Source organism: Perissodus microlepis, chromosome 18, assembly GCF_051167445.1.
Source record: "Perissodus microlepis isolate ML-2025 ecotype Zambia chromosome 18, ASM5116744v1, whole genome shotgun sequence".
Lineage (NCBI taxonomy): Eukaryota > Metazoa > Chordata > Actinopteri > Cichliformes > Cichlidae > Perissodus > Perissodus microlepis.
In genome coordinates this window covers 18,786,890-18,811,130 of record NC_140478.1, presented here as the reverse complement: position 1 = coordinate 18,811,130, position 24,241 = coordinate 18,786,890, and the positions used below count along the sequence as shown (strand labels likewise).

The window sequence follows — 24,241 nt, the reverse complement described above, 5'->3', positions numbered from 1 at the left end:
AGTTTAGACATTATGGAGCTTAACCTAGAAGTGCTGACAGCTTTTCTAAAGACAAAATTAACATTAATGACATACATTGAATGATTTGGCATTTTAGTGCAACTTCTGTCTTCTCATGAAACTTTTATTTATTCATTTTTGTATAGATAACCAACACACCTCTTTTTTTTTTTTTTTTTTTTAGCTGTTTTAGGGGTTAATGTAAACATCTGTACCATTGTTCTGAACCCACAGGTGCGATTTAAATATGCTTCAGCATCACCAAATCTGCGGTGATACGAGCAGCAGTTATTGGTCGACTCAAACTGACACAACTCAGTACTAGAGGATGTCTGTTGCTAGGGAACAGAGAGAAAAATAAAATGCTATAACCACTCCAGTCAATGTTGGGTGAAAGCCTGTCTGCAATTATATAAAAGCTCTTCAGAGTTCTGGCACAAAGTACCTCCCATTAACGTTTTCACTCTCGGTGCATGTCACCTGCAGGCTCACTTCATCTGTCTTCCCCTCTATGTGGTTCCTGTCACGTGTGCTTCAAGCATCTTGTAAAACGAGGCCCGTTTCTGTTAAGTTCAGTTTAGGCCCAGGCAGGCCAATAAAACCTTTTCCTCCTCTGTGGCTGGCGGCTATTTTTGGAAATAGGTTGCAAGCAAGAGCAGAAAAAAAAGTCAAAGAGTGTAAAGACAGACTACACCTGGCTAGTCACCTGTAGAGTATTTTTCAGTCATCAACAGTAAAGCGATGGTGCTGTACAGAAATCGGTCAGTTTCCTCTGTCAGGATGACCCCTTATGTGTGTGTGTGTGTGTGTTGGGATAAACAGATTTCTGTAGGAAGAGGTTGCTCTATTGTGCAACATGGCTTTTGTTGGCAGAAATGAAAAGAACGGAGCAGGAATTCAAGAGAGCTATGTCGCTATGGAAACAACAGCAAAGAGAAAGAGAGAGAGAGCTGGAGACACACACACACACAAACATGCGCTGTTTGCAGAGATGGACAAATATTTTTGTTGCTAAACATACAAATAGATAATTTTTTAATTTATTTTTTGTAATGAGCGCTTTTAACATTTAATTAAGAAAGTGGAGCTGAATGCGGGAGACGTTAACACAGGCATCATCAGCTACATGTTGATATTCATTGTCCGCTGATTTTTACACCCTGCACTCGGTAGGTCAGTGCAGCCTTTTGTTGCTGCCCTGATTTGCACGACATGCCCGCCTGCTCCGTGCAGATGAAGCAGAGGAGGAGGCAGGGCTCAGTGTTTGGAGCTCAGTTAGGAACTTATTTGCAGATCCCCCTTCTCTCCCCCAGATCTCGGCTTGTTTGCCAACCATTCTTCACTCTCTCTCTCGGCTTGCTTTCGGTGGCTGTCTGCGAAATCGCGATACCTGCACTGAGTCGAGTCTGTCAGTCAGCAGCCGAGTGCGATCTTTCTTGTCAGGGTATCGGCGCTGTGGTTGATTTTAATTGTGACAAGCCTCGGGCATGAAATAAGCCTCGGCTGAATAATATTTCGTCTGTGGGGGCTGAAGTGGTCATCTTCGGAAAACAGTGGGGAGGGGGAGGAGAGCAGCAGATGGAGCGAGAGAGCCCGGTTGCCTAATGAGGTCTCACTTGTGGCACTGAGCGTGAAAGAGACCCTGCTTTCTTTTGCTTTCCCTCAAAAAAGGGAGCAGCCCTAAGATCTATTTCATGCTCTATTTTTACTCCTGACTTTTACTCCAGTATTAGCACAATGGCCTACTTTTAAATGTTTTAATAGTGCAAGTCTGTCTCTATTAAGGGGGGAAAATATGACAATGCTGTCTGACTGTCAAATGGTGAACGTGCTTGAATAGGAGAGGCTCGCATATATTCGCATATATATATATATATATATATATATATATATATATATATATATATATATATATATATATATATATATATATATATATATATATATAATGTGTATGTATGTATGTATAGAATGTGTATGTATGTGTGTGTGTGTGCAACTTCTTTACTTGCTTGCTCGTTCCATGTACCCACACACCTGTTGTCTTTTCTGTGCATTGTCTAGTATTTGGTTTTATTTAGCTTTAACACCCCTCTCTTTTCCCACAGCACCCACAAACATCTTTACATAATGGATTCTGAACCACATACCCACACAGCCTGCTGAATATAGTCTTCTGCTCTTTTTCTTTTTTTTCTTTTTTTTTTAAAGGAAAATGTTTTTGTTCATCCTCAACAAACTCTAATTGCTATGGTAACAAAATATATGTCCCTCCTCTCCGCCAGCCTTCATTCAGATGGAATTTGCAGTGAAATAGTACTGTGGGAGGGGGCTGCTGCTGCTTATGCGCTCTTGGCTGATAATTTTCCAGCAGGTGATAAGACTGACTGATCCGTCTAGGCAGGCGAGCCTTGCTGCTGCACGCAGGAGTTTCGGGTTTAGTCGCGTTAAACGGGCTTCCTTTCGCACGGAAGCTTCCTTTCGTCAAGTTCGGGAAGATGCGCAAAGTTTGGAAAGACTTTCCTCGGATGTCTCCGTCTGATGAGCTCAGAGTAGTTTGTGATCGTGTAGCTGCTCTCGGTTTGTCAGATCAAAACAAGCTTGGATGTTGATAGAAAATAAAAGGTCTTAACTCAGTGGATTTTTTTACCCCTCCTCCGCTGCCTGAGTTTACGGTAGAGACGCGCGCGTTAAAAGTTGCTCAGAGCGGACTGTTGGCGCGGTTTAACAGATGGGATAGCGGAGGTTTTGTTTGTTTGTTTGTTTGTTTTTTGCAGCTTGTGCACCTGAATCGTCATTAAGTGCATGGAAGATTTTCCTGACCCATAAGCCAACTGAATGATACCCCCCCCCACCTTTTTTGCCCTCTTGTGGATATGGAGTGATAGGAATCTAACTTTCTGGGGAATCTTGGCGCTCGAAAAGCTGTCAGTGGATTGAAGGTGGATCTTTTTTCCCCTTTCTTTTTGTTTTAGCTCCACTTCACATTTCCCCTCTCCTCTTTTTTTTATCTTATTTGAAATCGCACTTAAGTAAAACAATCTAAGCCGGTCGTCTCCTCCTCATCTCTCTGTAGAATGGCTCGTTTTGGAGACGAGTCGGTTCCCACCGCGGTGGACTCCGGGGATGGGGACTTGGAGCGAGGCGGTGGCGACGGGCAGGACCCGGCGGCGGCGGGACTGACTGCTTCCATGAAACAAGCAAAGGCGCAGCGGGCCCGGACCATGGCTCTGTACAACCCCGTCCCCCACCGGCAGAACTGCCTCACAGTCAACAGGTCGCTCTTCATTTTTGCAGAGGACAACATAATTAGGAAATACGCGAGGCGAATCATTGAATGGCCATATCCTTCCTTAAAGCATTAGAGTTCTGTTTAAAGCTGTCTGATGAGTTCTGTTGTGAGTTCAGCACCATGGACAGCGACAGCCAGCATGTGAGCAAGCTTAGAAAAAAATCTAACTCCTCTTAAAGTCCACCTTCTAAATCTCAGTCCCGTCTCTGTGTTGTGCATGCTGCCATATACCCTACATCTCTGTGTTTAGCGTCTCCATAACCCACTTTATGATTTCCAGCTGCTCCTGAAAGCATCAAACACAATTCTGATTTCTAACCTGTTCATAATTCTGCTAACTAACTTAAATTCATCTGTGGGCTCCATTTTTTTGTTGGCAGAAGCCAGAAAGTTAGCATGTGGTGATCATTAGAAGCAGCTCTGCTCACTGTGGGGGTGGCATGTAGGCACATCTCTGATGCCTTAGTGCTCATTGGAATATGAACCTGGCCATGAGTAGGTGTCAGTTCAAACCTACCAGGCAGCATTTCTGCCAACAACTGGCCAACAGTTTCTCTCTTCTGAACTAGTGCAAATCTAACAAAGCTTATCTGGGAAGTTATTTATCCCATAGATACAGCAGCCATGCACAACCGTGCACAATCACTTTTGCAAATTAGTATTATTTAATTTAATTTATTTATTTTTGTATTTTATCTGTTCCAGTTTGGCTTGTTTTCTTGCTTCAGTGTTTTGATACCAAAATCAGTTTGGCAGCACCTCTGAGTTGCCATATCTGCCCACTGCTCCTCCTGTCTTACACCCCCTCCAGTGCCGCGTGCCAGTCTCCCACTGTTACCTAACCACAGGCTCTGTGGGTGTGTGGGAGTGGGGCTAGTGGTCAAGACTAGCTGGCCACTGACAGCATGGTAATGTGACTGTCGGTATCACCGAGGCAGAGGTATGTGGGAGAGAGCTGGCCAGTAGTACTGCCGTGGATCGTGGGCTGTGAGAGCATCACTGTCATTAGTGTTGACAGAGTGAATAAAGTTTCGAGATTTGAGGTTCAAAATTTACAGGAACGAGCTACACTGATTGGCGGTGCACTGATAGAGTGTATGCTGCTGCAAATGTATACCAGAATATTAGAATTTGCGCAAAATATCAATGACTGGGACATTTGTAGGTAAAAAATAATCTAGTTAAATAAGCTGCACCATCCCAGCCTCCTGCATGTTATTTAGTCTTTATAACTACAGTAATCAATCGATTTAATTGATCTAAAGAAAATGATTTAGTACATAAAAATCAGTGCCAGCTGTTTTTTTCAATATTACAATCTTTATCTCACGGAGGGACAAATCACGACTGCTGACATGTTTTGCTTGCATTATATCCTGTAGATTATAAATGCATCATTCTGCCTTGCAGACAGCCATTTGTTTCCATTTACTTGCATGCAACATTAAGATCCTCTAGCACAGCGGTCCCCAACCTCTTCTGTGCCACGGACCGGTTTATGCCCGACATTATTTTCACGGACCGGCCTTTAAGGCGTCGCGGATAAATACAACAAAATAAAACTAGCACCGGTACCGAAAAAAAGAAGATTTATTCATAACACACGTGAAAAGACCCAGGAAAACCGAGTTAACAATAAAAACGATAACAAAATAACGCTGAAAACCGATAAAAACCCTGAAAACTATATATTTCACACCTGAGCCTCAACTCTCGCGGCCCGGTACCAAACGACTCACGGACCGGTACCGGTCCGAGGCCCGGGGGTTGGGGACCGCTGCTCTAGCAGACTCCTGACACTCTCTTTAGTCCCGTTATCCATCACATTAATTATTGTCAAACGTCTTTAATGTAGCTTTGACAAAACAAGCTGTGAACTGCCTGGCTATAATTGATTGCAGTGTAAAGAGTTAGCTTCAAATATGTTTTTACTGCCTGCTTACTTCGTATTCAGTGAAGGAAATCAATCACTGCATCATCATTTAAGTCATTTCATTAAATTATTCATGTCCTTTGTGTTTGTAGACACAAAGGACATGAAGCATGTTTGGGTTGACTGCTGTTGGCTGTGTAAACTCATTTGGGCTCTAGACAGTAGAAATTGCGGCAGAGGAAGAGCAATAGGCCGTTCAAATAACTGTTACTTTGAGTGCTACACTGATTTGGTTGTTGCTCAGTTTTACATATCATTATTATTATTATTATATAGTTGATTTGATTTATTTTTTGTAATTAATATTTTATTGAATTTTTATTGGAAAAACACCACCAGTCCAGTGTAAATACAAACCACATGAGGCAGAAATTGCATCAGCACGACAGTAGAGCAGTGGGGAGATCTGAACCAAACTAAAGAAGAGAGAAAGGGAGAGAAAAAAAGGGTGGCGGTGGTGGTTTATCTATGTGGGACTTAAGGATAGGATCCCAGTGTCCATCTAACTCTAAGTTTTAATTTGATCATTTTATTTTTGAAAATGTATGGATCCCACTTCAGGTGAAATCTCTCCACTTTATTCAGTAGCCTGTATGAGGGGTGATGGATTACCTAGAATGATCATCTTGGCGAATAATCTTGGCGAAAAGGGAATAACCGACCTCAGTCCAAAAATTTGGGGTTTTAGGAAAACTCCAAAAAAGAGCTGCTTCTTGGACATAGCGATGTTCTGGCTATAAGCAGTGAGCGTGATTCGTGTAACTGGGCTAAAACTTGCATAATGACTAATACTTAACAGGTAACAGTTAACAGTTAGCAACAGAGTGGGCCCATTAAGTATTTCCCACTTTAGCTATTTTCATCCACTTTCAATGGCAACAATGCGGACTTGTCAATGTGAGTCAGTGTGGGTCCCAGAGGTCCTCATCTCAGCGCTCCCTTGTGAGTCAGTGACCCCATTTCACTCATGGCAGGAAAATTAATAATGAGGAGCTCCGACCTCATGGGAACTCTGAGAGACTGAAAGTCACAAGTGTTGGGGTGCACACAGTCACACGCAGCGTATGCCACTGCTCATGTCCATATTGTGCACCCCTTGGGCCCATGCATGTATACAGGTGCAGACAGATGTTTCACTCGCAAGAAAACTGGCAATGATCCGCTCAGGTCAAGTTGTGTTCGTTTAAGTTATGTTAATATTCTGCATTTAAACCACTAAGTTTAAAATCACTGATCTGAAGGAAAAAATGGTTTAATATTAATATTTTAGAGCCAACTACGCACTGTTTTTACAGTTGGTACATCTATGATTTTTCTTATTTATTTTTTAACTTATCAGTTCTATGGATAACAAATCAAGCTGACTGATACTGGATTTTTGAAACAGTATCTATTACAAAGCATGTTTGCTGCAACATGTGCAGCAAAGTGTATCTCTCATAGGATGTATTATTATACGGTCTTTACCTTACAATAAAAAAAGCACACTGAGGCCAATGTTGCTGTGATTTGGCACTATATAAATTGAATTAAATAGGACAATATGACACCGACCATATTATGTGCCAACTTTTGTCTAGTCTGACTCTAAAAAAAATCTCATGACAAATTTCACAACTCTTTTTTTGTCCAACTAAGACTTCAAAAATAAAGTATTTAATGTCACAAGAGACAAAGAAAAACAGCAAATCATCCAAATAGAGAACGTGCTTGCTTGTGCATGTAAAGAATTTCTATTTTGCTGTTGATCTGCTAATTTCTTTTAAATAAGTTCAGTTTGAAAAAACCTTCAAACACGGGATTTAAGCCTTCAGTACCTTCCATTATCATTTATTTGTACATTTATCCTCTAAGTATAAAGGTGAAATTCATAATGGATGAGAGTGACTTAAATGTAACATTATTTTCATATTAGATACATATCACCTCTTATCAGAGCTGACGTTAATGATCATTTAGAAACTGATTGCCCTCTGAAGTTCAACGTGATAACCTCACAGGGGTCCGCATCGGTCCAAAACTGCTTTGCAGTCAAATAAAACAGAAAATTCAAACTTTAGAAAAGCAGGAAGCACAGAATGAGTGACCTACTTTCTTGAAGAATGTCCTAAATGATTAAGCGATTATCAAACTTGATGTTGAGTCATTTTCTGTTGATTGCAGATGAATGTTGGATTGCTTCTGGCTTCATTTGGAAAAGCTCGCTCATTAAAACCTCACAATGAATTGAATTAGCCTAAAACTGAGCAGTCTGAGGAGCAACCTTTCTTTAGTTGCTACCAGATGATGTTTGAACACGCGTGTTTGTCATACAAAGACAATGTGTAATGCGTGCTGTGTCGTCCGCTGCGGTGTCGGCTGTTGTTGGCAGTGAAAGGAGCCGTGGGAACTGCTGCCTGTAGTTTGTGCAGTAGACCACTCAGGCCAAGGTGACTTCACAGTGCTCTCATTCCCTCCCTAACCTGATCGCTTTCTCTTCATGAAAAGCACTTTTAAAAGCAGGTTGCCATGGTTACCGCAATCTCTCTAACAGATTGCTTCCAATACCAGAGAATATGAACCATGCCATTATTCATCTGTCATTTAATCATCCTCATGCATCCGTCTAGATTTTTTTATTTATTTATTTATTTTACCTTCCACTGAACCACTGAACCTTTAAAATATTCGCTACGATGTTTCCAATAATTGCTGCGTGTATGAAAAACTGTGATTGCCGTCAGTGTATTTAAGCTGTAAACTCCAGGAGAACTTAACTTGTCTTGTGTCATCAGCTTTATCTGTTTTTATGTGGCGTCTTTGTCCTTGCACTGTGAAGAAAAAAACTTTCCTTAACTTAGCGGCCTTTACACCATTTGAGTACATGATCCTGGCCACCATCACCGCTAACTGTGTTGTCCTGGCCTTGGAGCAGCACCTCCCCGGAGAGGATAAGACCCCCATGGCAAAGAGACTGGTGAGGACAAAATCTGCTGTCATGACACACACACACACACACACACACACACACACACACACGCACGCACGCACGCACACACACACACAAGGGTGTACAAAATGTAGACTGTATATAAAAGATGTACACAGCCATCATGCTCTCACCCACTAGCTTGTAAAATCCCATTTTATGCCTTAAGCTGAACATTTCTGGCTGTTGCCGTTTGGGTGTTTTGAAACCATACATCATAAAAACACGGGCAGCTCTGAAAAAAACAAAATTACAATTATTAGCCAGCTAGCTGTGATTATATTGTGTAGACTGGTGCTAAAGGCTCTGCAGTAATCTCCTGAATAACAAGGGTCACTATATTGCCAAAACCTCCACATGGACTCTGGTATAAGAGTAGAAGAAGTTGAAATCTGAAACAAAAAAACTGCAATTTTTCTTCCATAAAGTCTCATCTTTTCAAGCTTTTCCAACATGTTTCTGTATAATCTGGAAGTCCCAGAGCCCATGTAGTGATATGTTATTGAAATGGAAGTAACAGCTAGCATGACTGTGCCATCAACATGGACATGGTGGCTGTACTACCTTTGCCAGGTAAGAAAAGTTAATAACCGGAGCACCAGTTTAGCTTACAAGTTAACCAGGTGACCACATTTTGTAAGGATGAATACAGCGATGGAGTTCACTATATCTAATAATATAGGTTAAAAAAAGTGATGTAGTAAATTAAATGAGATGTAAAGCCAATCACTTATAGATTTCTTTTTAGCAACCAGAGTTACCGCCCCCTGCTGGTCAGTAGCAATAAATACCAGTATAAGGAACTTCCACACTGACTTTACTTTTCAGGTGTCCATCTTTTATATACAGTCTGTGACAAGAAACAAAGCTGAGTGACTGTCACCATGAGAATATGTTTAGGTTTCAATAATGATGTAAAGATTTATAATATCAATGAAAAGAACATCCCTTTGAGTTAAGAGCACACAATTAGCTGCATGCAGATTAACCATTTGCCAGTTGAGATTATTAGATTTTAATAAGGAGGCAGTGAGGAGTTACAGGGTGGCTAAAGTGACATAACTGAGTGAATTAGAATATGTGAGACATTTACATCAAATTCTTTAGACATAATTGGATCTCTGAGAAGTGGGTGATGTTTTACTGTGCAGTATGAGCTGTAGAGCTTTTCCACTTCATCCACACCTTCCTCGCTGAGATTATTACTTTAGGAGCAGGAGGCGGAGGAAGAAAACAGTTTTTGGAAATGGTAATTAAGGTTTCACCAAACACACTTCCCCCACTTCACTCCCCTCTCCCACGTTCTTTTTAAGTCAAGGAAGTTTAATTTCAATTGTTTCCATTCACTCTAAGACACGAGGTATAAAAGAAGCATTGTTAAATATCTTATTGTTCATTCTTCTGTCTGTCTAAGCAAGTGCAGTCTGTATATTTGTCTATTTGAAAGTGTAAAATGACTTTTCTGAAGACCCTGCTGACCTATATATGCATGTCATTCCCGCAGGAGAAGACTGAGCCATACTTTATTGGGATATTCTGCTTCGAGGCAGGGATCAAGCTGGTGGCACTTGGTTTTGTTTTCCATAAAGGCTCCTATCTAAGGAATGGCTGGAACGTCATGGACTTCATAGTTGTGCTCAGTGGGTGAGTAACATCAGTTGGTCTCCTTGACGACCTGAATTTTCAACAAAGTGAGAAGTCTTTGTCTCAAACATTGTCAAGTTATTACTTGCCAAACATACTGGCAAAATCTGTTTTTGGAGGAGGAAAAAATATCACTTCTGAACATCGCCATAAACTCTCTGACTGGGAGCCAATCAGATCTGAGCAAAGCAGGGAATTTGAGAAGCAGCCGAAGTTTCTGCCTGTGTTCCCATCTTCTTTTGAAAATGGTTAAAACAGAATTTAACAATCCCGTAGGTTTATGTAGTTTATGTAACCAGATTTCAGTATTTTAGCTTTTCTTTCTGTCATCTTGGCTTAAAATACTACATTACGCACAAGACTCTTCTGCTGCAGCTGTTGAGAAGAGACCAATCATGGGGTAGCAAATGAATTATTTTTGATGGTACAGCTGCGATTGGAGCGTGAAATTGAAAACATTTAACCCATAATGTGACATTAAACTCACATTCAGTATATGAACTGTAACAATAAGACCACCTTAATATGGCTCGTCCCTAAAAAAAACTGCTTCCATCTGTTGAGGCATAGACACTGGACTCTTATGGGTGTCCGCTGGTGTCTGGCACTAGCACACTGGCAACACATAATTTGGGTGCATCCCAAACAGGCGCGATCAGATTGAAATTCTAAGATTTTGAAGGTTGGTTCAAAGTCATGGGCTCCTCGTCATGTTCATAGAGTCAGAACAGGTTTCTTGAGTAGGTTTTCCATGCTGGGGAACACTGTCCTGCTTGGAGGTGCTGAGAGCTGTAAGAGCTGTCTTGGTGCAGTTTTGGTAATATGTGCAAGGTTGTGATGACGTCCCCAAAAAACCTTCACTTCATAGCTGAATGATCGGTGTTATTCACCTGTTAGTGCTTTGAATCTTGCAGCTGATTGGCGTAAAGACTGCAGATGGAGTTGTTTTGGGGTTTTTTTCAGCACAGTCGTGTTTAGTTTGCACCTGTCCTGATTTAATTCCACTTGGGGTTAACGATAAGGTTGTTTTTTATGTACACAGGCTTCTATCTTTTACTTTCTACGAAAAAAACAGAGATTTTTGGCTATTTCTTTGCTATTTCTTTTAAGATTAACTGGAAAGTTTTATGTGATCGAAGTTGAAGAAGTGTAAGTCAGTGTGAGTTAAGATCTGCCTGTTAAAAGGGAGTTTTTCCTTCCCACTGTCGCCAAGTGCTTGCTCGTAGGAGGTTGTCTGATTGTTGAGTTTTTCTCTGTATTATTGTTGGGTCTTACAATAGAAAGCACCTTGAGGTGACTGTTGTTGTGATTTGGTGCTATTACTTAAGAGTAAGTCGCATAACATTATAAAACAGATAAAGTAACATGGCTTTAACATCTGGAAACAGGGGTGCCTGATATGACTACTTTAGACTTCTTGATTTGATCAGTCTATTGAAAATAAAACCACAAAGTTTACAGCACACCGGCTCGATCAATTAAAAGACCACATAACATTTTATGGAGATCTTTTTTGGGGTGGACTTCCCTTTAGTATTTGGATTCATACTCCATTTTCAAGCTTCCTGCAGTTTTTTTCTTCTCTTGTTTGTCTGTCTGGATACTTCCGAATCATTTTTCAAGTCTGCCATGAAGGACTCATGTAAATAATAACATTAATGAAGTTGCCAGTAAGTGATTTCATTGATCTAGTTTGAGTGTTTCTCCAGCACCTAGTTACATATGGACATTTCAGGACCTCTTGATATCAGGATTATAATCTTACTATAATAAACCAACTCCTCCTACTTGATCAGGAGGTGAGCAACAAAATTTGGCACACAGGTACATCCAGTGGGAAAAATTATGGTTCACTGGGGGTAGCATGTTGTTAGTCCGTTAGCAGCCTGTCTAACCACAGTGAGCGTCTTTTGTCAGGGGGCAAAGTCAAAAATATGTGGTACAATCTGTCTGTGTGCTACTTTTCCTTGTGTTATTGTTGATACATCAGGCAGCTGCAAAGAAGTTACAACAAACAAGGAGCTAAATGGATAGCAGGTGTTAAAAGAAATGAAAAGTGCAGCCACTGTATGTACTTTGTTTTTCCCTTCCTGCTCTGGACCACTTGTCAGCAGATCAGCTTTTGACTGTCGCATAGCATCTTCCATGTCAAACAATTTGCAGTTATGATTTTGGAGAACTAGTAGTTGAACAATAAATACCTCCCCAAATGGACACTACCGCTGTACTGTAAACTAATCATTAATTAATTGGTTCTTTTGCTTACCTTTAAAATCTAACTTTGGGAGCTGCTCTTTCCACATCGCCAGCTGTTACTTTAGCCATCGTTGATTGAAGTCGCTTAATGCCACTGAATCGTCTATGGTTGCCACTGCCTGTGTGGACACCTGTTAAGAATAAAAACCACAACATAAATGCCATTTCAATTTACAATTGCATATTGACAAATGTGTTATTTACACCAGCTAAAGCCCTTTTCCTTACTAGGCTAAGCTAGGAGTTAACTAAACAGAGACTAAAATATTCTTTTGTTATCGTTCACATTGTCTAACAGTCCTAACTGTACATACTGTACATGCTAACTACCTGTTCCACTAGCTTTAGAAGGTATTATATTACCTTGCCATTAGCAATAGCGCTGAGCAGCAAAAGCTCTGATTTGTAGCGGGAATTAGATTTAATGTCCAGGAGTCGATGCCTTAGTAAGTACTCTAATGCCATGTTTGCATTTAACATGTATTGTGTTTAGCTAATTGACAGTGATTTAAAATCAGAAGTTGTGGTTATGTGCCTGATGATGGTTAGTTTAGCTAGTTCACTAGCTAAATGCTTACCAATGCTAATATAGTATTTATAGCATCTAGCCACCGCATCCCCTTCTTCCACCTATAACTTTACATTTTAAAATTTTGCTTGGCGCTACCAGGTTGGGACATTTTCTAATTTTTTCTGTGTGTGTTTCTATGTGTGCGTTTGACTAGGTTTTAATCACAAATCACACCTTTTAGTGACAGAGTTCATTTTTACTTACAGGCGCTGGCTGCTGAAGCAGAAGATTGATTTCAGACACCTATTGTCGAGTTACGTTGGCGCTTTCATGTAGTTGTTTCTGTTTATGTCAACATTTATTAATACCTTAAGCTGAAAGGCTTTAAATCCCACCGTGCTGCAAGCCTGGGTGACATACAGTAAGGAATGGTCGACCGCTGGGCTGGTCTTCGATTGTTGTTGATATATTTGTTTTTCCTAAGCACGTACATCTTTATACTCCATAGATCCGCAGGAAAACATAACACAAAGAAAAGTGTGTGTTTCCACTGCACAGTCAGGCTCTGCAGTCAGCAATAGGTGGGTGGATAAGTGGATTGGCAGTTGTGTCTAAAACCTGCTTTGGTTCGCCCCCAGGACCTCTGTGAATTAAATGTGAATGTAGCGCCGGAGATGTTATGCAAAAGCAGAGAAGGAGTGGATGGATGGAGAAGAAAGGAGACAGAAAACAAGCGGTAGAAAAAGGAAGATAAAAAGAAGACAGACTGTAGAAAAACACCAAGAGTCTTAATTTGTTCCCTATAAAACTGGCTTTAGTGAATTAATCATGCGGGAGTTGCCCATTGTTATTGCTGGTATGCTGTTTATGGTTAAGTGTACATTATTTTACATTCAGGGAAGATTGCTGTTGGCATGTTGACATCTCATTTCAATCTGACACCCACATATTTTTTTTCCTCTGTGTTTCTTATTTCTCTCTCTCTGCCTCTTACATAAAAGGGACATCAGCATCACGTTTACAGACCAGTTAAGGCCGGCATAAATGCTCAACAGCTGTGTTGCTGACTGAGTTTCACAGAATTTGCAAGGTCAAAGCGTTCACTCGGTTTAAATAATTCATCCTGAGCGGTACTGATTGCTTTCAAATTCTCTCGTTAGGCATCTGTAAGAGTTTGCAACAAATTATGTGCTTTAACTTTTTCATTAAAAGACTGTCTGGCTAAAAGAAACAAAGCACTATCTGACTCAGGAGCTAAATGTCAGTTCAAAAACATATTTTTCTGTTAGTGGAGTATGGCAGAACCAGGGATTATCTGTTATAGGACATCACAGGCATGCAGGATAGTCTAGAACTTAAACCTTAAAGCACTAACTTAAAGCACTGAGCTAAACATGCTTGGACGAAGTCTAAAAAGGATGTAATTATGTAGCTGCCAAGCAGACTTCACAAATTCAGAACCTTCAAACAGCTACAGAAACCATACCAGCAGCACAATTCACGTCTCTGTTGTCTCTTCACACGTCTCTTCAGTATTTACCAGTTATCGTTGCAGCAGAAAAGGGTGACCACAGCTGCATTTTATTTTATTTTGTAGATTATCACTTGAAGCTCCAGTGGTGGAGTTTGTGTACTGTTCAGAGAGGTTATCACTACCAGACCCAACTATAGTCACCCTGTTCTGTACCTAATATCACAGAATTATTGTTTAAATCTGAAAAGATGTGTCTTAAACACAGAGATCTCTGAAAAACAATTGGTGATTCATCTTTAACCTGTTGTACTTTTCCTTATTTTCTGTCAAAGATATACTGTTAAAGCCGTGGATGTTCATATAAACATGGCCAAAGTTTCAAGTATTGTAGTTAAGAAATCCCTCAGGCTTCAGAGTGCTTTAAATATCCTGTTCAGTAAGTTTTTTTCTAATCTTGGCTCTGTATGATGTCACTGAGAGGAGATATTTCTAATATGGTCATCTCATGTACACAGTTATGACTGTGAACCCCAACCTGCTGTTCAAACCTGTTTGTGTGGGGCAACCACTCAGAAGAAAGTTGGTTTAAACAGACAGTTTTCTGACAGTGGATGAACACAGGGACTACCCAACACCCAGTCAATCGCACAAAGCAACTTTAATAGAATCCAAAAATAAAAATATGGAGCTGATAGAGTCCCCTTTTACTGTAAAGTATGAAATATGTAAAAAGTGTTTCCAGAACCTACTTTTATTTTATACAGTGATAATTATATAACTATAATTAATCAATCTGGATGAAACCTACTATAGAAACTGCCTGGGGTACCAGGATTATCAGTATCTATAATGCTCATTGGAATTATTTCTATGACACTGAAATCGTTACAAATTATATATATTATGTGTAATAGATGATTTCAAAACAAAAAGTGACATTACATGTATGTAGGGAAGGTTTTTGCCAGTTTTTGTAATTCACTGAGCTTCACTGTACTGTTGTTTCATACCAGGTCTGAGCATTGCATGAATGTGACCATACAAAGGATATTGGCGGGGTTAAAGGATTTATTTCATAGTGTTCTTATACGCCAAAGTGTAGTTTACAGGGATTAGTGATTCGCCTGTTGATTTGTATCTGTCAGTTGGACAGTAGCAAACAGTTCTGGCTGTGATTGTGTAGGTAAACTTCTTGTGTCTTTCCCTTCTCATTATGTGTTAACCAGAAATATCCTCTGTATCTACTGGTTAAATGGTGTCAGTTCAAAGTTGAGGACGAGCAATTTTATTGCTAGTCATCACTACAAGTCCCTGGAGTTGCATGGTCTCTGGTTTCCCCCTTAGAGAGGACTAACGTATACGTGGGAAAAACTTGTCTCTCCAGAGGGAGCTGCATAACCTGTTGAATGTTTGAAAAAATAAAATAAAATCAGAGGGAGTGGAATGACAAGAAGCGATGTTGCCAGACTTTTGACTGACGTTAGGCACGGTTGGCACAACACACCAGAATCTCCGGCTGAACTGCGGGCTCTCAGCAGCATTGTGGGTAAAGTGAGTCAAACTAAATTATAGAAGCACAATGCTGAGTCAGTGGAGTTCTCATTTACTTAAGTACTGTACAATTTTGAAGGTAGTTGTATTTCACTTTCATTTTATGCTATTTATTAGCACTCATTCTTCTACTCCACTAGACTGCAATTCACAGAACTTTGTTGTTTTGGGGGTTTTTTTCTGCTTGTTGGTCTCCCATTAATGGGCTTATAACCATGAAGCCGTATTGTGTGATGCCACTGACTGCTGGGTTGGAAAATGCCAGCTCAACCTCGACCAGCACGTGCAATAAAATAATCAGAAACCAGTCAAACCAGGGGTTCTTGTGCACAACGAGACGTTTTAAAGAGGATCTGCATTCCTCCCCCGACACTGTTAAAGAGCAACAGCAACAGACTGAGGAGTGATGTCTGGTTAAGAGTTTCTGTATGATCTCACCTGTGCAATCACTGATTGGACATGTCGAGTTACTTTTAAGAATGAGGCATTTTGTGTAGTTTTTGAGAACTTCCTGATTGAAGTTAAGCTTTCAAATCATGTCACTTACAGTGTGTTCAAAGTTGTCAGTGTACTTTGTGCAGCTAACAGATCTTCTGTGTTACCAAATCCAGTTGTGGCTGGAATTGGTAACGGACGACCTGGTTTCCTGCCACCTATCTGACACATTTTCTGATGGCACATATGCCGCCCCCCTCTCCTCACTAGCACACACTCCGACGCTCTGGCTCTGGTGCCACAGCACAAGTAAGTCAGACTTAAAAGAAAACACACATGTGTCATAGAGGCCCACTGGGAATATAATCGAGGCCACTGGGCCAGCGCTGGCGGCATTCATTTCATTTCATATTAATGCATTGCTAGAAGCAAATCTGCTGGGACACTGAGCTCAATTAAAATCCCTAATCTGAGCAAACAGTGTGTAGCAAAAAAAGGACAACAGCTAGAATAACTTACCCACAATCCAATTTAAATCACTGGGATTCCTAAAATGGTCAATTATATCCTGCAGCAAACAGATTGGCACAGGTGGACGCGATGCTTTGATTAGCAGTGAAATGACTCTCAGATGAGTTAGGCGTGTGTGTGTGTGTGCATGTGTGTGCTTATTACTCTATTTCTGAGGTCACAGGTACAAATTGTTGCCAGTGAACCTGTTGCCCTCCTGTTGGTAGATTAGTTCTGACAACTCCCTCGTCAGTCATAATGATATTGATCCCAGCTGTGCCTGCACTCATACCTCTGCGAGTGTGACACTTTGCTAAAATTGTTGCTCTTTAGACAGGATGAATAATACAGCTGGGTGGGAGTTGGGAGTGATTCATTATGCCATCTGGCACAGAGACAGACACACGGGAGTGAGACAAGTCATACATACATTTAGCGTCTCTCCCCCATCAACCATTTTCTGCACACTATCGCTGCTCAACTCTCATCAAGCACAGTGAGCGCAGTGATGCGTGGAGCTAAAAGATTTCGATTTTATAAGAAGCTCAAAAACCCATTTGTTATTATTTGATTTATTTATTATTTGATTTACAGGAAAGGGCCACCAAGGTAAAATAATAATCTGGAGGTAAGGGTTAAAATGGGTTAGGCTGGTGTGAGCTGTTTCTAGAAATTTACGCCAAAGGATGCTCATTGCAAAGTGACATTACAAGAAGTACTGGAATAAAATTCACATATCTAACATCAAATTAATGAGGTTTTGAAGAGCATTTCATAATGATACAGCAGTACTGTCCTGGTAAAATAGAGATGTGTGACCATAATGTACTTCATCATATTTATGAAAACCAAACACAGCACATCATCACAAACACCTCATAGCAACTGCGAGGCACGGTGGGGAGCGATGATGATTTGGGGTTGTTTTGCAGTCACAGGGTCTGGGCACCTTCACTGAGTCGACCATGAACTCTTCTGTGTACAAAGTATTCTAAAGTCAGATGTGTCTGATGGCTAAAGCTTGACCAAATAAGATCACACAATAGGATAATGATCCCAAGCACAGCAGCAAATCTACAACAGAACAGCTGAAGGAGCCAGCCCAGACCTCAATCTGAGTAAAACGCAGTGGTGCAACTTTAACAGAGCTGCACATGAACAAATAGCTACAAACCTCAATGAGCTGAAGCAAAATGCCTCCACAGCCACGTGGGAGACCTATAAAGTCACACTTCAAGCAGAATGTGGTTCTACAAACTACTGAATCATGGGGGGGTACTTTTCACACACTATGTTGTTCACATGTTGTTCTTCACCTCAGGTTCTATTTACATTATTCAGGGATAGTTTTATTACATCATATTATCTAAAATCTTAGAGCTGACAGAGAGTATACTGTTTTTACTATCTTAATGTTTAAAAAAAGGCAGTCGGTGCATTTTTGCAAAAGTTTCAAATCGTGGCTCATTCACTGAAGGGGCCTCCTGGTGCTACAATGACTAGATGGGGCATTTGTTGTTCTCTAGAGTTGTGTTTAAGAGTTTTTTTCGAGCAGGTTCAGTTTATTCACTCACTGTTATAAGGGTGATATCCACTCTCTAAAGCACAGATTTGATTAGGCAGAAACATGATTGTTAACATTTGGTGACGTTTTGTCAAATCTCACTCTGGGCTGGTGACGAGGAAAAGGAGACTTATCGTCTGTTATCCTTCTGACCAAATCTGATGGTAGCTTTTCAAGTACAGTATCGAACAGTAGCTGAGGGATTAGGGGGTAAACTTACAAGTAGTAGACGTACCAATGACAGTCTAGTCCTGCAGATCTGGTGCCGATTTGCTTGCTTGGTAATGTCGGTTGTGTGTGTGTCTGTGTTAAAGGTTTGGTGAAGTCTACCTTCGAAACTTTGGGGTAAATTTCAAATCGGGCACTTGCTGTCATTGGCTCCAAGAAATAATTCAGGAATTATGAGCGTCCAAGATCCCTGACAGCATCACGCGGTGTAAAAGAGCTGCTGCAGTGGTCTCAGCCTCTAATTTCACTGATAATTGAATCAAATAAACAATAGCTTACGGTCCCAGGTGGGTTTTCATTGGGAAAACATATACTCAACCATTTATTCTATGACTAATTATGAGTACACTTTATGTAATCATCCCATTTCAGCAGAAGAGTATTAACGCTGCGATTAGACACATAGTTTATGTTTCCCCAGATTTAATTCAAAGCCATTAATTTGCTGATGCATTATGTTAATGTTGATTCAGCTGCACATTGCCATCTGCGGAGCTGTGCCGAACTGGTAAGCAACGTGATGCTGCTGATTACTGTAGTTTTTGGTGGTGTTCTTCGTGTAGGTGGAGGTGTGTGGGAGAGGCTGCATTCTGTGCATGTAATGAATTCAGCCTCTCCAGAGCCAGTGTGGTACAATACTGTGCAACAGTGCTTCACTTAAAGAGCCTCTGAGGAAGAGATTAGCCTCTCGGTGTGAACACAAACCCGCTTTTTATACTGTCACAGAGTCAGGTCTTTAGAGTGCATGTGTGCAGCTATTCCACCTCTTTTATTATCTTATTACATCACTGATAGCTTTGCTACATTGATGATATTTTTCCATTTCATTAATTCAGATGGGAATTTTCTGCTGTGTAAACAGGGCAAATTATTGATGTTTGAAACAATTCAACCAAGGACACTCAAAAAAAATGGAAACTTTAAGAAATTATAATTATTTATTAAAAAGAAGAATACTAAGAGGTGATTTAAAGCCTGTTTTCATTGTAAAAGTTAGAGTTGGGGTTGATCTTTGCTATGTCTCCTTTATCTTTGTCAGGAACGGACACGACCGGCTCCTGACAGAGTTGCAAAGATGTCGTTTTTTTGTTTTTTTTAAAGAATTTTAAGTTGATCCAAAGATAAAAAACCAATTGTATGCACCCTCAAGACATTTCATTAGGTACATCCTTCTAGTACTGGGATGGACCTCCTTCAGTACAACTTCGTGGCACAGATTCATCAAGGTGGTGAAAACATTCCTTGGATATTCCTCAGTATTCACAGCTGCTGCAGATTTGTTGGCCGCACCTCTATAATATGAATCTCCTGTTCCACCACAACCCAAATGTTATCTGTTGGATTGAGATCTGGTTACTGTGGAGGTTATTTGAGTACAGTGAACTAACTGGCATGTTGAAGAAGCCAGTCTAAGATTATCTGAGCTTTGTGACATGAGACGTGACCATTAGAGGATGGGTACCCTGTGGTCATAAAGGAATGGAAGTGGTCAGCAACAATACACAGGTCGGCTGTGGTGGTTGAACGATGCTCAGTTAGTTCTAAGGGGCCCAAAGTGTGCCAAGAAATTATCCTCCACACCATTACACCATCAGCAACCTTTGATTCAAAGCAGGATAGCCCTGATCCCACCATACGAATGGCACAGCAGAAATCAAGACTCTGCAGACCAGGCAGTGTATTTCTGATCTTCTGCTGTCCAATGTTGGTGAGCTGGTATAAACTGCAGCCTCAGTTTTCTGTTCTTAGGTGGCAAGAGTGGCACTCAGTGTGGTCTTCTGCTGCATTCAGAGATGGTCTTCTGCTTATCTTGGTTGTCATAAGTGATTATTTGGGTCATTGTTGTGTCGCTATCAGCTAAAAGCAGTCTGGCCATTCTCCTCTGATGTCTAGCAACAACAAGACATTTGCCTAGAGAACTGCTGCTCACTGGATTTTTCTTTGTCTCATCATTGTCTGTAAATCCCAGAGACGGCCATGTGGGAGAATCCCTGCAGATTATCAGTTTCTTAAACAGTCAGACCAGCTTGTCTGGTACCAACCATGCCAAGTTCAAAGTCTCTAAAATCACCTTTTCTCCATTCTGATGCTCAGTTCGTGGTTTTCTTGACCACATCTACATACCTACATTCATTCATTTTCTGCCATGTGATTGGCTGATTAGTTACTTGTGTTAACAAACGGTTGGAAAGGTGTATTTAAAGCCATGACAATGAAAGCTGCATACTAAACAGTGGTGGGTTGCATGAGTTATGATTGTTTTGGGAAATTCTATTTCTAACAAATATTTTCTAAACCAAACATATGAAAATGACCCCCTATGTATGTGCAGGGATGATTCACAAGCTACCACTAGCAGATTGAATATTTGCTTTAATTTCGAGAGAGCCTGAATCGCTCTGCTCAAAACGCAGCCTTGAAGGTTCTGCACCCCTGCCTGCCTTTGTTCACTCTGTTTGGTTTGAAGGCTATTTCCACAGACTCCCACTTCTGTTCTCCCGCTCCGTCTCAGTGTCTCTCGCTGTGTCATCTCTTTGTCTGACACACTCACTTGCTTAGTATGAACATGCTCGCTATAAAATCCAATTAACACTAATAACTAAGCCCTGTAATAGCGATTGTTTAGTATCCTCGTTAGCGCCACACGTTAATGGAAAGGAAATAGATGCTTTTTGTATCTATTAGTTGTTGTTTTTGGTATTTAGTTTAATTGAATTTAAAATCCCACCTCTGCTGCCTCTGCGTTGTTTCTATAAGTTTCAATAACGCTTCAGACAATTTAGAAAGCATTACACGATGTCAGGCTTCTATGCAATTTAGTGTATGCAGTAGTGTGACACACCTGTAATTATGTGCTATATAGCCTCTAATGATCACACAAGTGCCAAGCCACCAATGCTATTTCGGTCCATTTCTTCTGCTTGCTGTTTAGATGACACACAGGAATTCGAACTGCAATTTCTGTTTATTTTCTCCCAAGTTAAACGTATTCAGAGTGTTTTGTCCAGATTAGTTCAGTCATTTTAAATTGTCTTAGTGGATCTGTTAATGTCCTTGTGATGGCACGACCACAGTGATGGTGCCACAGTGCTGATGATAAGCAGATATCATGTTTACCATCTTTGTTCGTGTACATAGAACCTCAGCTATCATTGTATATATTGTATTATCTTATTTATTTTGTATTTCTTGACTTTATATTCTGGTATACTCTTTTTAATCTTCTGCTATCTGTACCTGAGCTGTGGTAACGCACAAATTTCCCTACCGTGGGATCAATAAAGTCTTATATTGTAAAAATGCTAAAAATTCCGAAGGAAATGTAGTTTTTTATTGTTAGTTTTGTTAATATTTAGCTATAAATATATATTGTGAGCTTCTTTTTGTCAGTCAGTTGAAAACCTCATTATGCATTTACAACAGAATGTGCTATAAAATTGCATTATAAATTTTAGATGGGTAGTGGGAGCGGTTTGCCTCCAGGGCTTTCTAAATATCATAGTTTCAATTTTTACCTGCAGTTTGGTTAAATTTAAGCTCTGAGTGCTTGGTTTCTGTTAGCAAAACAGGGTTTTCCTCTTTAAACAGATAATATAGAGCCTGGCAGAAAACCTTGAGGCAAACTAGTTCTGTGGGCTTTTGTAGGCTGACTTACGTCAACACTTAATGTTTCAGTTGCATCAGCTTGGAGAATTATATTTCAGTGGCTTTCAAATTCATTAACGTTGCAGCAACTTGGTGACAAAACTGTCATATTGCTGCTGTTATAATAATATATAGTATATTCATATTTGTAGTTAATGTCCAGAGAGGCTGACCAAAACTCTCCTCTGTTTCTTGTTGTTTTTAAAGGGGGAACTTGGATGTTATGAGTGTGCGTGTCGATCTCAACAGCATTTTTCCACCTTTAACAAAATAAGCTTGCTCCAGCCTCCAGATCATTTCCATAATTTGAAGGAATTCTGGTTCCAGCTATTATAGGGTAAGGTGGGATACACTGTGGATACATCACAGATCTAAGACTCTGACAGTCATGTCAACATGCATGACGCTGAGAGGACATGCAAAGTCCACACAGCCAGTGGATTTGAACCCAGGACCTGCTTGCTCTGAGAGCACAGTCTAAAGCGCTGCACCACCCAGAATTCTGATTCCTTAGTGCATAAAAGCACATCAGCTCACTCTCCAAGAAACAGGCCAATAGTATAAATTCTTTTTTTCCCACCAGTTTTGCTTTTTCTTTATACTTAGTGATCTATCTAGACTATAACATGACAAAATGGTTTCTAAATTTCTTATTTTTTTTCCCTCTTTATCATTCTGAGCTGCTGCATCCACGTGGAGATTTTACATTTTGGCTTTTATGCACCTGTTACTTAACATCTGCTCAATAGTATTATAGAATTTTGTAAATATATACTTTTGCTGTAAAATAAACCCATTGTTTCAAATATGAGCACATTCAATTTATCCATCCATCCATCCATTTGCTTCCGCTTATCCTTTTCAGGGTCGCGGGGGGCGCTGGAGCCTATCCTAGCTGTCATAGGTCGAGAGGCGGGGTACACCCTGGACAGGTCGCCAGTCTGTCGCAGGGCCAACACACAGGGACAGACAACCATTCACGCTCACATTCACTCGCACATTCACACCTAGTGGCAATTTGGATTATCCAATTAACCTATCCCCACAAGCTGCATGTCTTTGGATGGTGGGAGGAAGCCACATTCAATTTAAAACAAATATAAAACTATGCAACCAGTTGGCGACTTCCTGCTCAAAGTGGAATCTTAGTTTTTATAACCCTTGGCTGTTAAAGGCTGATGGGGGTATTGTCGTCACCCCGCAGGGTGGGAGGGGAAAGTTTGTGGTCGCAAATAATATGAATAACTCAAGAATGACGGAGTTTAAAATTGATGCCACAGGTGCATCTACAAAAAATCCCCTTCCTGAGTGGTTTTGTTTATGTTTGGTGTTTTTTTTTTTGTTTTTTTGTTCTTGCAGATTTGTGACTTTCATGTTTCAGATCGACAAACAATTTTAGTTTTAGACAACGATAACCCAAGTAAATACAACATGCAGTTTCTAAATGATGATTTCATAATGGAAACAAAGCTATCCAAAGTAACTTCTCCCTAAATCTAATAACTGGTTGTGCCACCCTTGGCAGCCAGAACCATCCAGTGTTTGTGATAAGTGGTAATGAGTGTTTGACATTGCTGTGAAGAAATTTTGGCCCACTCTTTTTTGCAGAATTGTTTTACTTCATTATTGATAATTGGAGGGTTTGAATGAATGGCTTGTTTAAGCTCATGCCAAAGCATCTCAGTTGGATTTAGGTCTGGATGTTGACTCGGTCTTGGATCATTGTCCTGCTGCATAACCCAAGTGTGACTGAGCTTCATGACTGATGGCCGGACATCCTCCTTCAGGACTTTCTGGTAAAGCGCAGAATTCATGGTCCAACAAAGCAGCCCCAGAAAATCACACAACGACCTTCATGTTTGACTGCTGGTGTGATGCCGTGCTAGCTTCACACCAGATGTAACGAGACTTAAAGCTTCCATAAAGTTCAACTGTTGCTTCAGCAGTCCACAAAATATTTCCCCAAAGTTGTTTTTGTTTTTTGGCAAGGCTTTGTGTTCTTCTTGGTCAGCAGTGGTTTTCTCCTTTGAAGTGAAATTTTTGCCTTTTCTTTTTCTTATTGTTGAATCATGAACTGTGACCTTAACTGACAGTTACTTTGATGCTGTTGTTTGATTATGTTCAGGATTCTTTTGTGACCTCCTGAATGAGTTGTTGATTACTCTTGGAGTAATTTTGATCACTGCTGGGAGGGCTAACCACTGTTCTAAGCTTTCTCCATTTGCGGTTA

General features: G+C 40.4%; 1 protein-coding gene across 7 annotated transcripts in view; it reads left to right on the top strand.

Moving 5' to 3' along the window:
* The window catches only part of LOC146367706 (voltage-dependent R-type calcium channel subunit alpha-1E-like), a 70,548-nt gene that overhangs the window by 6,357 nt on the left and 39,950 nt on the right, over positions 1–24,241 (top strand). For 6 of the 7 annotated variants that reach the window (XM_084913660.1, XM_084913658.1, XM_084913662.1 and 3 more), the window contains exons 3-5: positions 3,077–3,344; positions 8,077–8,181; positions 9,698–9,837. In XM_084913660.1, the coding sequence (XP_084769786.1) occupies positions 3,077–3,344; positions 8,077–8,181; positions 9,698–9,837 (513 nt within the window). Of the gene's footprint in view, positions 1–2,291; positions 2,943–3,076; positions 3,345–8,076; positions 8,182–9,697; positions 9,838–24,241 lie in introns of those variants that run through there. The other variant, XM_084913663.1, reaches the window with a different exon arrangement.